The sequence below is a fragment of the Conger conger genome, chromosome 19 (genome assembly GCF_963514075.1).
Source record: "Conger conger chromosome 19, fConCon1.1, whole genome shotgun sequence".
Classification (NCBI taxonomy): Eukaryota; Metazoa; Chordata; class Actinopteri; order Anguilliformes; family Congridae; genus Conger; species Conger conger.
In genome coordinates, this window is record NC_083778.1 from 21,366,262 (window position 1) to 21,381,261 (window position 15,000).

Below are 15,000 nucleotides of genomic sequence, written 5' to 3' on the forward strand. Positions count from 1 at the left end.
ATGGGCTCTGTGAGAGGGAGGGAGAGAGGGGGAGGGGGGGGAGAGGAGGGAGAGAGAGAGAGAGGGAGGGAAGGAGGGAGAGGGAGAGAGGGGGAGGGAGAGGGAGAGAGAGGGAGGGAGAGAGAGGGAGGGAGAGGGAGAGAGGGGGGAGGGAGAGAGAGAGAGGGGAGAGAGGGAGAGGGAGAGAGAGAGGGAGAGGGAGAAAGAGGGAGAGGGAGAGAGAAGGAGAGAGAGGGAGAGAGAGAGGGGGGCAGAGATGGAGAGAGAGGGAGAGGGAGAAAGAGAGGGGGAGAGAGAGGGAGAGAATGAGAGAGAGGGAGATAGTGAGAGATAGTGAGAGAGAGGGAGAGAGAAGGAGACAGAGGGGGAGCGCTGCAATCCTGTGTAAAACCAGGTATTTCCCATCACATACAGCTGAAAACACAAACAGCTGCTTCTGAAAAATAGCAAAACGTATACATTTGTAAATACCATGAAATACAAGATGATTGTCTGTCCATTTGCCTCATATTCATCTTTTGATCTGAAATCCAAGCCTGAATAGCAAAAATAACACATTTTACGGTACTGATACCGTACTTTTGGAGGGAGGTGCGTGTGTGTGCTGCGTGTGCGTTACTGTGTGTGTGTGTGCGTGTGTTAATGGATCGGTTTGACACACATGCACATGACAAGACTTTTCACAACACAGTTAGCCGAGCTGTGTGCGCTGATCTGAGCAATACGCTGTGAATGAGCCCCTCTCTGATCAGAGGCAGTCTCAGACACAGCTGGGTCCAGGGACAAAGACTCAAACACTTCAAAGGGAAAAGTTTTAAACGCGTTTGAAGTAGAAGTTCTTCCTCTGAGCCCGCAGGACCTTTTGAGCGACTGCTCAGAGGTGTCCTCAGAGTCCCCCCCCCCCCCCCGGGGCGGGGCAGGGCAGGAGGAGGGCAGAAGAGACGGGCAGCCAGGCGAACACGCCTGTGATCTGCGGAGCCCTGTCCCCCAGACGTGGCCCCGACATCCGTCAAATCCACTGCCCACCCTTCAGAAATTCCCCTGAAAGATCAGTTTCTCTCGAGAAGACGTCGTATCGCGGAAGCTAGTGTGGCTCTCAGCTCCGTTTCACAGTGACGCTGAAGCAGGGGGCCAGAGGGCCAGCAGGGGGCAGTGTGGGGACCCGGGACAGAGAAACAGCCTCATTACTGCGAGTAAAAGCAGCTCCATCAGCCCCCTGCCTCCGTCCACAGCCCCCACACTGAGGGCCCATTACAGGGCCCGGAATAACCAACACCCCCTACCGTCCACCAACACCCCCCACTGTCCACAGCCCCCACACTGAGGGCCCATTCCAGGGCCCGGAATAACCAACACCCCCCACTGATGACCCCCCACCCACCGTCTCCTGCCAGTGCCCGAGAGAGAGCCCACCCTGTCGCTCCGCGGGGGGGAGAAACCAGCACCACGCCCTGACCCCCAGCTCAAGCCTCTCCTTCACACTTAGACACCCAGTGCGCATGCCCTGGTGCCAAAACAGCCCCACAGTCCACCAGGCCAGCCCCCGTGAACTGGCTCCTCACTCCAAAGAGCAGCTCCCGTTCTCACACACATCTCCCTGATCTCCCCAGACCGCACCGACTCCCTACTGATGACATCACTCATGACATCACAGAGGGGACAGCAGAGTGACATCACTGGACTGGGCTTATAATTGGTGGTGGGGGGCGGCCTGTAGCCTACTGGTTAAGGTAAATGACTGGGACCCGCAAGGTCGGTGGTTCGATCCCCAGTCTCACCACAATAAGATCCGCACAGCCGTTGGGCCCTTGAGCAAGGCCCTTAACCCTGCATTGCTCCAGGGGAGGATTGTCTCCTGCTTAGTCTAATCAACTGTTCGTCGCTCTGGATAAGAGCCAAAATGCCAATAATGTAATGTAATCATAATAATGTAATGTGAACCGACACAGTACTCCAGTGACGAATCAGGGAGCAGGGTATTGGGACGCTCTCTGAACAGAGCCAGGCTATTCGTTCATTACAAGGAGCTGCGACAGGCACGCAAATGTGGGCTGAGTGCTCCTGGGCTGAGGGCAGACCAGGACAGCTCCAGGGCGGGTTCCCCCAGGTACGCAGCGCTGCGTCAGGGCCGCTCCAGCAGCCAGAGGGCTGCAGGTTGAAGCCCCAGACGTCGCAGTGCTGCGACAGACACCCGTGAACACGTTTGTCTCAGTGAACACTCCGCTCTGAGTCACCGTGATGACGGCCCGGGAGAGCTCGGCAAGGGCGGAAACAACACACAGCGCTAAATCAGCACACAGCGCTAAATCCACACAGCGCTAAATCAGCACACAGCGCTAAATCAGCACAGCGCTAAATCCACACACAGCGCTAAATCAGCACACAGCGCTAAATCAGCACACAGCGCTAAATCAGCACAGCGCTAAATCCACACACAGCGCTAAATCAGCACAGCGCTAAATCCACACACAGCGCTAAATCAGCACACAGCGCTAAATCCAGGAGTGTGTGTGTATATGTGAGTGTGTGTGTGTGTGTGAGTGTGTGTGTGTGTATGTGTATGTGTATGTGTGTATGTGTGTGTGTGTGTGTGTGTGTATGTGTATGTGTATGTGTGTGTGTGTGTATGTGTATGTGTGTGTGTGTGTGTGTATGAGAGTGTGTGTATGTATGTGTGTGTGTGAGTGTACTCACTCCTGACTGGAGTCTCTCTATGCAGATGTCTGGCGGCGTTGAGTTAGCAGCTAACTGCACGTCTCTTTAATCCTCTCCCGCTCTGCTTTTATCCCGTTACTGAGCGAGACTGGGCGAGACTGAGCGAGACGTGGGAGACCTGAGAGGAGCTGTCAGCCCGTCTCTAGGGGAATCCCACAGTGAAATCCTCCCATCCGTCTTCATCCCACAACAGCCCCACAACACCAGCTAGGATAGTCACAGTCCAGCTCATTTCAGCTTTCTCAGCCTCTCTCTCTCTCTCTCTCCCCCTCCCTCTCTCTGCTTGACTGCTCACTCTATCTCTGTCTCCTTCCCACCATTTCCCCCCTCTCTCTCCCTGTCTCTCTCCTTCTCTCTCTCCTTCTCTCCCCCTCCTCTCTCTCTCTCTCCCTCTCTCCTCTCTCCTCTCTCTCCTCTCTCTCCTCTCTCTCTCTCCCTCTCTCCCCCTCCTCTCTCTCCTTCTCTCCCTCTCCCCCTCCTCTCCCTCTCTCTCTCCCTCCTCTCTCCCCCTCCTCTCTCTCTCTCCCTCTCCTCTCTCCCCCTCCCTCTCTCCCTCTCCTCTCTCCCCCTCCTCTCTCCCCCTCTTCTCTCCCCCTCTCTCTCTCTCCCTCTCTCCCCCTCCTCTCTCTCCCTCTCTCCCCCTCCTCTCTCTCTCCTTCTCTCTCCTTCTCTCTCCCCCTCCTCTCTCCTTCTCTCTCCTTCTCTCTCCTTCTCTCTCCCCCTCCTCTCCCTCCTCTCTCCCTCTCTCTCCAGATGAATTTTCATGTGTGCTCTGTGTCTCTGTCCCGTTCCACGAATGTCATGTTTTTTTAAACAGAGGAACAGAAGAGTCATATGGACCTGCCTGCTGCCACGGCGACAAGCTCCTAGAACAGAGACAGGGCAAGCCCCGATACACACACACACACACACACACACACACACACACACACACACACTCAAACACACACACATACACAAACACACATATACACACATACACACACACGCACGCACATACACACACTCTCATACACACACAGACACAATATACACACACACACTACATACACATACGCTCACACACACCCACACAGACACAATATACACACACTATATACACACACACTCACACACACATTCACAATCACTATATATACACACACACTCACACACACACACTCACTCACACACACTATACACTCACACACACACACACACACACACAAACACTATGTATACACACACACACACAGACACACTATATACACACACACAGAAACACACCACACACACACATACGCACACAGAGGGATGTCTAACATGATTCAGAATGTAAATGGCATGTCTAATATGCCTGTGGGTAGTGTCCAGCCACTCGTTAATCTCCTGAACACATACGTGCTACAGCTTGTGAATTTTAACATGGCAGTTTATGTCATAATTAATTCAGCTGCTTCGCCTCCAGTCCCAGCACTAATCCAATCACACAGAGCGCAAAACTGATTATGGGGTCAGGGCCACGGATAGGGGGCAATTACCAGCTCCGTCTCAAAAGCTGCTGTGTGCTCCAGAGACGACATGGAGCCCACCCACGGAAACACACACACACACACGCACACACACACACACGCACACACACACACACACGGGCACACACGGGCACACACACACACACACACACGCACACGCACACACACACGCACACGCACACACACGGGCACACACGGGCACACACACACTTGCAAAAACACAGAGACAGACACATATACACACACACACACACACACACACACAAATATACACGTGTGCATGCACACACATAAATAGACAGACACACTTACAGGTACACACACTACACACACATGCACACACACAAATGCACAGAGACAGACACACATACACACACACATAGACAGACACAGAAACACACACAAACGCACACTGACAGACACACACCAGGAGACACTGCCTGCCTCCCCCTCCTCAGAATAGACACACACTTCTGAGCAGGCAGTGAAAGTATTAATACGCATTAATCATGAACATATTTCCACCGAGTGAGTGTGGCAGACGCCAGGCTTAACGCAGAAACAAACAAACAGGCTCTCAGCTGCCAAAGGAGCTCGTTCCACGGCGGACTCCCGATCCTACGGAGTCAGAAAGCAGCCGTCAGAACGAGCAGCCAGCTCAGCGTTCACCTGACTGTGATCATGGACAGAGTAACGCAGTCTCAGATGAACAGAGGCCGAGAAACAGAGACCCAGGGAAGGCGTTTGAGCAGACGCCAGGACTGCGGAGCGCCAGCGATCCGGCACGTGTTCCACGGGAGCCCCCCCCTGAGCATCCATCACGAACACTCCTGCTTTCTCCACAAAATGTCACTTTATTTTCAGTCTCCAAACAAACGCACGCCTCGCATGCCAGCCGCGAAACAGAACACAGACAGCTTTCTATAAACCCCCCCCGAGGCAAAACACAGTTCCAGACACGGTGACATCATTCAAGCGAGACAGCCAATGAAACATCACACAGCGCTCCATGGGGGGGGGTCGCTAATTGACACAATTGGCACAGACCCTCAGCGGGGGGACGGGGGGACGTACCGGTCTCCCGGGAGATCTGCACGAAGGCGTCCACGCCACTCTCTCCGTAGTTGCCCTCGGAGGCCAGCGTGGAGACGTAGTTCCAGCCCATCGCCGTGACGATGTCCAGCATGGCCTGGGCCTGGTAGGAGTCGGGCGGGACCACGCGGGAGAAGAAGTCGTAGCGGCTGTTGTCACTCAGCTCCGGGGCCGTGGAGGCGTAGCTCACCTGCGGGATCTGAGCAGAGGAGCACAGAGTCACTACTGACGTCTACTGACCGTCTACTGACCGTCACTACATACCATCTAGAGAGTGTCACTACTGACCGTCTGCAGACCAGCTACAGACCGGCACGAAATACCATCTTCAGAGCGTCACGACTGACCGTCTACAGACCATCACTACTGCCCATCAACAGACCATCACTATAGACCAGCTACAGACCATCATTACATACCTTCTACAGACCGTCACTACTGCCCATATACAGACCATCAACAGACTGTCATGACTAACTATCTACAGACCATCACTACAGACCATCTATAGATTATCTACAGACCGCCTGCAGACCCTCACTACAGGACCAATATACAGACCGTCTACAGACTGCCACTACAGACCATCACCACAGACCATCTACAAACTGTTAGCACACGCCATATATACTCCACAGCCAAGGCACGATAGATCCTCCAGTCAATACCATAGATCCTCCAGTCAACACCACAGATCCCAGCACAACACAATCAGTCACGTGCTGGTTCTTATTGCCTGTCTCTGGGAGTGGGCAGCCCTGGCCCACACCAGCAGGGATAGCATACGCTAACGATGGCTACCCTCCCATTCTCACATGGGCGAGCAGTGGACGCGTACACTCAAAGCAGAGAGTAATCATCCAGCAGATACTCAACCAATCACAGCCCTGAGTCTGGGGCAGACTGAGAGGCTGCAGTTCTGCTCAGGGCACTCCACTACCTCATTACAAAAGGCCGCCAGGCCCAGAGACCAGGGGAATTACCCGCTGTGAACTCCCTCAGACTCCATCAACATCGCCTCGGGCCCAGCTGCCATCTTGCATCCAGCAGCTGACCCGACATCCACCTCAGACGCGCACGTCCATCCACAGGGCGCTTCAAACAGGTCGCCGCTTCCCTTCACAATACAAAACCAAAATATTACACTTTGTATAATATTGTACAAAATATTATACGTGCAGGTGTTTAGCCCTGAAAATGTAAACGTCCCGATTGATCAACTCCCTGTAAACTCTGCTCAGAGCGGATTTGGGAAACTCGGGAACGTTTCTGAGAACATCTCCAGGCTCCACGGGGTGAACAATGCATTTCCAAACATCAGAAAAAGTAAATAAATCCACAGAAGATTCAGCACAAAAATATAACAGTCTCACAATGCACACAGAGCAAAATACATATTTCAAGAGCTTCTATAAATATCTTCTCATTATTCTCAGGACAAACTGTTCCAAGTGAAAACAAGACACCCCAGCAAAGCTCACTTTGTTTGCTTAAGTACGTTCGAGAGTCTGTCTGTGTGACTTAAGTGACTGTTTGTGCTGACGACTGAGCAGGATGAACATGTTCTTACTCAGGAATCGAGCGTTTATAAGGCTCACAGGCGCGGCACTTCCTAACGAACCGGGAGTTTATGACGCAGTAAAGTTACAGCAAGGAAAAAAAAACCAACAAACAAATAACACTTAAACATGCCAAAAAAAAAAACGTAACAAATGAAAGGTAATTAGGTTAAGCGATAAAAAGTAACGGTGTAGCCGTGTTTATGGATTCATTTCATTTCTATTAAATGCTCTTACTTACCGTACAACTGCCACTGCTGCCATGGCAACGCTCAGGCGGTTCTGCCCATAAAAGGTGTTTTGGGACACGAGGGTTTACCTTGAATTCTCTTTCTCAACAACATTTACACTTCAGCTCAGCCGAGCTTCCTACAATCCCACTGACTCTGATTGAGCAGCCTGTCATAAACGGTAAATGGCAGACATTTATATAGCGCCTTTATCCAAAGCGCTGTACAATTGATGCTTCTCCATCCACCCATTCATACACACACTCACACACCGACGGCGATTGGCTGCCATGCAAGGCCCCGACCAGCTCGTCAGGAGCATTTGGGGGTTAGGTGTCTTGCTCAGGGACACTTCGACACAGCCCGGGCGGGGATCGAACCGGCAACCCTCTGACTGCCAGACGAACGATCTCTTACTGCCTGAGCCATGTATGCCTTGTGGCTAAGGTACATGACTGGGGCAGCCTGTAGCCTAGTGGCTAAGGTACATGACTGGGGCAGCCTGTAGCCTAGTGGCTAAGGTACATGACTGGGGCAGCCTGTAGCCTAGTGGCTAAGGTACATGACTGGGGCAGCCTGTAGCCTAGTGGCTAAGGTACATGACTGGGGCAGCCTGTAGCCTAGTGGCTAAGGTACATGACTGGGGAAGCCTGTAGCCTAGTGGCTAAGGTACATGACTGGGGAAGCCTGTAGCCTAGTGGCTAAGGTACATGACTGGGAGAGCCTGTAGTCTAGTGGCTAAGGTACATGACTGGGGCAGCCTGTAGCCTAGTGGCTAAGGTACATGACTGGGACCCAGAAGGTTGGTGGTTCAAGCCCCGGTGTAGCCACAATAAGATCCGCACAGCCCGGAACATGTAATGTTCCAGAAAGTTCCATCTTAGACTAGCCATCCACAATTGCTTCAACACCACAAGAGCTGAATTCACCACACAAAGGGCCTCGCTAGCGGCTCACCAGCAAAGACACCTGATCAGGCTCCTGGCATGTGGAGCTGACGGAGGCGGCTGCAGCAGGAGGCGCTATCGGGCTCCAGACAGTCTTCAGGTCCAGCTCCGGAGAGCCAGCGACAGCCATCGGGGGCGGGAGGGAGGGAGAGAGAGGAAAGATTCATAAGGGCCATTACGCGGGGACGTTTATTGCGGCGGGAATCCTCTTCTTTTCCATTTCCGCTGATGAAATTAGCCGTCCCAATCAACACGGATCAGATGGATTCAGGTCGCGGCGGAGGTCCCGGGGAAGGGCCGCTCCGCGCCCCGTCGGGGAGGAGAGGAACGGGAGCGCCGTCCGCAATCAGAGGAGTAACTCAATCAGGGCGCGACAAGGGCCCGGCGCTCCAGCGCATTAGGAGGGAAATGAACGCAAAGCCCCTAAAAGATCCATCTGCCTTCTCCTCTGCCTCATGAATAACGCCGGCACGGCTCAGAGGAACTACAGTCCCCACAGTGCACCATGACTACGGAGGGGGAGAAGGGACAAAAATGGACAGATGGCTACGTGATAGAAATAACGAACAAAAGCTGGCGTATTCGTTTCATTTTTTTTCCAGAGACATATCTGCATGGCTTCTGCTGTTCTGAGAGAGATCATCGTCAAACTGCAGATCCGACGGAAGGCTATTCAAACCGAACAAAAAAAAAAAAAAAAAAAAAAAACAACCAATCAGATTTCCAGAGAACACTGTCGTCAGAAGGCTGACCGTTGACATGGAAACGTGTGCATCCACGTCCGATCAAAAAAAAGAGCTGGTTAGCTAACTCTGGCACACTTACATTGATGTGGAGACTGAGAATGATTACTGTGCACTGTCCCCGGTAAATAAAATAAAAAAAGATTTTTTTTTTGGGGCCGATGTTAAATGAGGATAGGCCCTGTTCCGCTTCTGTGCATAAGCGCTCACTGAAGGACTGAAATCACAGATCAGCGCTCACCGAAGGACTGAAATCACAGATCAGCGCTCACCGAAGGACTGAAATCACAGATCAGCGCTCACCGAAGGACTGAAATCACAGGCCATAAATCATGTGTCCGTGTGAGAACTGCTACACCCGAGAGAACGCACACAGGGAGGGAGGGAGAGAGGGGGAGAGAGAAAGGGAGAGAGAAAGAGGGAGAGAGGGAGAGAGGGAGAGAGGAGGAGAGAGAGGGAGAGAGGGGGGAATCAAGACGAGAGAGATGGGAGAGATATTCTTTCATACGTTCTTGCTGTAAAATGCAACAAAAACCAACTCCTGTGACACTACTAAAGGCAGCTCCAATCGCTCCATTTAAGAGAAAGAGAGAGAGAGAAGGAGAGAAGGAGAGAGAGAGAGCGTGGCTTTGACTTTTGATGTCCTTTAATGAACATTTCACTTACTATCAAATATATCATGGTATACATTCCACTCCATGGTATATATTACATTACATTACATTACATTATTGGCATTTGGCAGACGCTCTTATCCAGAGCGACGTACAACAAAGTGCATACCCATAACCAGGGATAAGTTCGCTGAAAGACCCTAGAGGTAAGTACAATTTCAACTGCTACCTGTACAACAAAGATAAGGACAAGGGCCATTTTTTTTTTTTTTGAACAAACAAACAAACAAACAGAGCAAAAGTTACCAAAGTTAACTATCCAAACACTGCTTACCTAGCCAACTAAAAATACCGATACACAAAGCAAGTCACAGAGACAACAATTAAGGTTCACAGGGAGGTAGGGAGGGATGGGGAGAGGTGCTGCTTGAAGAGGTGTGTCTTCAGCTTGCGCTTGAAGGTGGGGAGAGATTCTATAGTTCTGACCTCAACGGGGAGTTCGTTCCACCACCGTGGAGCCAGAACAGACAGTAGTCGTGAGCGTGAGGTGGAGGTTCTGAGAGGGGGAGGTGCCAAGCGGCCTGTGGAGGCTGAACGAAGAGGTCTGGCAGGGGTGTAGGGTCTGATGATTTTTTGCAGATAAGCTGGGGAAGACCCTTTAACTGCTTGGAAGGCTAGCACCAATGTTTTGAATTTGATGCGAGCCATGACAGGCAGCCAGTGGAGGGAAGTAAGCAGGGGGGTGACGTGTGAGTATTTGGGAAGGTTGAAGACCAGACGAGCTGCTGCATTCTGGATGAGTTGGAGGGGTCTGATGGCGGACGCTGGGAGGCCAGCCAAGAGGGAATTGCAGTAGTCCAGGCGGGACAGAACCATCGCTTGGACCAGGAGCTGGGTCGAGTAGGGGGTGAGAAAGGGGCGGATTCTCCGTATGTTGTATAGGAAGAACCTGCAAGACCGGGTCACCGCCGCAATGTTCTCGGAAAGGGACAGTCTGCTGTCCATCACCACGCCGAGGTTCCTTGCACTGGGTGACGGCGTGAGTGTGGTATCCCCGAGGGAAATGGAGAGATCCAGATGGGGAGAGGTATTAGCAGGGATGAATATCATTTCAGTTTTACCTGGGTTGAGCTTTAGATGGTGGTTGTCCATCCAGCTCTGGATGTCCCTCAGGCAAGCAGAGATACGGGCTGAAACCTGCGTATCAGACGGCGGGAACGAGACGAAGAGTTGGGTATCGTCCGCATAGCAGTGGTAGGATAGCCCATGTGCAGTGATCACAGGGCCAAGGGAGCGAGTGTAGAGAGAAAAAAGAAGTGGGCCAAGGACTGAGCCCTGGGGAACTCCTGTGGCGAGGGGCCGAGGTGTCGATACCGAACCAGCCCAGGCAACCTGGAAGGAGCGACCAGAGAGGTAGGACTCAATCCAGTCCAGGGCTGTGCCACAGATGCCCGTTGCTGACAGGGCAGACAGGAGGATGGAGTGATCCACAGTGTCGAAGGCAGCAGAGAGATCTAGAAGAATGAGGACAGAGGAGAGGGAGGCTGCTCGTGCGGCATGAAGTGACTCACTGACGGAGAGGAGCGCAGTCTCTGTCGAGTGGCCCGATCTGAAGCCAGACTGATGGGGGTCTAGCAGGTTGTTGTTAGAAAAGAAGGAAGAAAGTTGAGTAGAAGCGGCTCGTTCTATAGTTTTAGAAAGGAAAGGAAGAAGAGATACCGGGCGGTAGTTCTGGATGATGGAGGGATCCAGGGTAGGCTTTTTTAGCAGCGGAGTGATGTGGGCCCTCTTGGAGGATGCCGGAAAACAGCCGGAAGACAGGGAGGAGTTGACAAGGGAGGTGACAAATGGGAGAATGTCAGGTGTGATAGTTTGGAGAAGAGAAGAGGGGATAGGGTCAAGGGCACAGGTTGTAGGGCGGTGGCAGAGCAGGAGTTGAGAAACATCAGAGTCTGTAAGGGGGGAGAAAGTGGAAAAGGAAGGGATGGGCCTAGAGGGGGGGAAGGGCACAGTGAGGGGGGCGGTGGTTGTAAAGGATCTGCGGATGACTGCGACCTTCTCATCGAAGAAATCAGCAAAGTCATCAGAGACCAAAAGAAGGAGAGAGAGAGGGAGAGACAGAGGGAGGGAGAGACAGAGATAAAGAGAGACAGAGGGAGAGACAGAGGGAGAGACAGAGAGACAGAGAGAGAGAGAGAGAGAGAGAGAGAGACAGAGAGAGACGGAGAGGGAGAGAGAGAGAGAGAGAAAAAGAGGGAGAGACAGAGACAGAGAGAGGGAGGGAGAGAGAGAGAGAACAGGTGAGCGTGCGGCAGTGAAAGCTGACTCTCAGTGTGGCCCTGCTGTGTCTCCCCGGGGGCCCATAAAGAGCTGGAGCTGTGCGTGACGTGGGAGTGAGTCTCAGGCCCCTCTCCCGCTGAGGCCCCACAGACAGAGTGTGTTTCCTGGGCGCTGGAGACAGAGACCCCCCCCCCCCCAGCGCAGCCCCATGATAGCAGCTGTTACAGCACACTCATAACAACTCCCCCCCAGGAGCTTTTACTGTGAAACAGGGACTTTTATTTGGGAATTGTACAGCTCATAACTGCAAAATTACACACACACACACACACACACACACTCCCTCCCTCTTCCTCTGTCACACACACACATACTCTCTCCCCCTCACACACGCGCGCACACACACACACTCTCTCTCATTCTCTCACTCCCCCTTTCTCTCTCTCGCATACACACACTCTGGAGGAGTGCGAGAGATCATGTGATCAAAATGTTAGGTTATGAGGATGAAGGTGTTTGCCTACTTTTGGTACCCTGGTTTTGGGTATTTTGTCACTATTTGTTTTCATTAAAGAACATCGAAAGTCTCTCTCCTGCTCCTTATTTTTTCTCTCCCTCCCCCCTCCTCCCTCTCTTTCTCCCTCTCTTTCTCCCCTTCTCACCCCGGCTCTGTGCAAGGCCGGGGCAGTTCAGCGCACGTCTCTTTGGCAGTTCTCAGACTCTCAGGCTGTTTCTCACATGTGGGGGCAGGAGTTATCAGGGGTCACCGAAAAGTTCTTAAAAATAACACAAAAACCATCTCATTCTGCTCTCCGCGTCCAAATCTCTCCCCGCTATTTATATTAAGCTTACAGTGCAAAACGTTTTTCCCTAAATTTAATTTGTCCATAGCCTGGTTTTTTTATTTTTCTTGTAGCGGGGTTTTTGGCAGAACATACTCTCTCTTCCCTGCGATTTCGCAAGCTGCAAGCGTTTGTGCCGACCCCTCTCCGACCCCGGAGCAAACGTGCTCAGAAAGGCCCGGAATCGGAGCGCGCAGACACTCCAGACGGGCTAATAAACCCCGCAGCTATTGGCTACCCCTTCATTAACCTTTCACCAAACCCACCAATCGGGTCTCTTCGATGGCAGAATCCTGAAAAGTGCACATCAAAGAGCCTAATTAACTGGACCAAACTGCAGCCAGAATTAGGACTGGATAAAAAGGTCAGGTGGATGAATTTCTGTCGGTTAGAAACACCGGTGAGCTCCCAAAACCTCAGCCTGCCTGAAGGATCGATAGCTGTCCAACATGTTCAGCATTCAGTAAAACATCAGACTCTCAACGTATTATTGACTAACACTGATACCGTACAAGTGTGATGCAAAGGCATTTCCTCTGGATAGCGGTTAGCTTTAAAGCCTGCATCTATTCTCCACCACCCGAAAAACTACACACAGCAACCACATCTTATAGCATCGCATTAAGATGAATTCAACCATTTTACGCTCTTTCATGAGGACCAACTGTTCAAGTCCCTCTTCTGATTCATAACATACTCTATGACATAGACAGCCATGTCATAATGCACAGTGTGATATAGACAGCCATGTCATAATGTATGGCATGATATTGACAGCCATGTCATGACATACTGAGTGATATGGACAGCCATGTCATGACGTACTGTGTGATATAGACAGCCATGTCATAATGTATGGCATGATATTGACAGCCATGTCATGACATACTGAGTGATATGGACAGCCATGTCATGACGTACTGTGTGATATAGACAGCCATGTCATAATGTATGGCATAATATTGACAGAGATGTCATGACATACTGAGTGATATGGACAGCCATGTCATGACGGACTGAGTGATATGGACAGCCATGTTCCCAGAGAGAGAAAGAGTAGCTTCACACTTGCTCTAAATCACAGAACTACATGAAACAACTACCCCCAGGTGATAAAAACCTTCATTAATCCACCATTTTGTAACTGCATTAATTGTGTGATCGAATGATCAAAGACTGAAATTCAGCACTAGTTATGAATGAGAAACATCAATGAGGAACATCAGTGTAATTCTTTGACGAGGGACTACCCACCATTACGAGAATACTGTAGGGACTACAACTTCCACATTCCCACAGGAAAATTCTCCGACGTCCACCACGAATGACGTCTAACTTGGTTCAGCCAATCCCGTAATGGCGGGAGCAATAAACGGTCCCGTATAAGAGCAAGACACGTTCTTGGGATCTCTCTTCTGGCTCTTCTGCTTTTTCTGCCTCTTCTGCTTGTTCTCTTCGACGCACCCTTTATGGCCAGTGGCTTCAGCTCATCTGCTCCGAGACTCGGACAGAGGCTGAATGCTGCACAGCGCACTACCAGGCCTACGGACACACCCAGTTACCTCGCGGTAACTACGTGGCCTATAGTGAGTGGAAATTGTTGTACGCGGAACGCTACATCAGTTTACTCCTGCAAAGCTCACAACAACGAAACAGCAACGAACTTTTACACCTGGAAAAGGACCAGCGGATCAGACGACAACGCGCTGCTAAGACGGGAACACCCCAGCCTGCGCATCTCTCCCGGACACCATTCACAGCACCATCGCCGCTTCTACAAGGACAGCATGTCTTTTGGATCCAGCAATGCGTATGGACTCAGTAAGAAAACAAACATTCAGGCATAGCCAGTGTTTAGTTTCGTCTTAACTGTTTTTGTGAATCTGTTTCAATATTTACCATCCAACCATTGTAATGTGTTTGGTTAGCTACATGTATATGTACGTGAATTGATTCGCCGTCTTTTGCGCATATATAGAGTAAAACTACGCAAGTAGTCCCTTCTCACAGCTGACTCTAACTCATTACCACACCCGGAACTCTAGCTTACTCAAGCTAGCTACTCCCACTTTTACCTTACCTTTCCTTCAAGCGACACGCGCGCTTGCGCGCGCCACACACACGCACACACACATACCCAACTAAATTTCCCTACTAATTCCCGTTCGTTTATCCGTTATGTGTTTGTATGTTTGTTTAATAAATATATTTTATTAAACCCCGGTGTCCGTTTTGGAATCGCATAGACATGAAAGCCGAGTTAAAGCAGTCTTTCGAAGAACTTCCAACCTTCAGGTTATCGGTATGTTCAATCATTAATATTGGTTATTTTAATTATTAATTAAAATACTATATTTGTGGTTGGATATTTCTGATAACAGTAATTTTATGAGACTGATTACTTTTCGCAGTTATACTGCAACACAACGTTTAACTGGCGCCCCGGTTTCGTAGAGAGTAAAATCCC

The 15,000-nt window shown here is 51.0% G+C and overlaps 1 protein-coding gene across 4 annotated transcripts in view; it reads right to left on the minus strand.

The window, feature by feature from the left end:
- LOC133118818 (metabotropic glutamate receptor 8-like) overlaps nt 1–15,000 on the minus strand; it is a 110,945-nt gene that overhangs the window by 60,606 nt on the left and 35,339 nt on the right. For all 4 annotated transcript variants that reach the window (XM_061229078.1, XM_061229077.1, XM_061229076.1 and 1 more), the window contains one exon: nt 5,301–5,517. In XM_061229078.1, the coding sequence (XP_061085062.1) occupies nt 5,301–5,517 (217 nt within the window). The remainder of the gene's footprint in view (nt 1–5,300; nt 5,518–15,000) is intronic.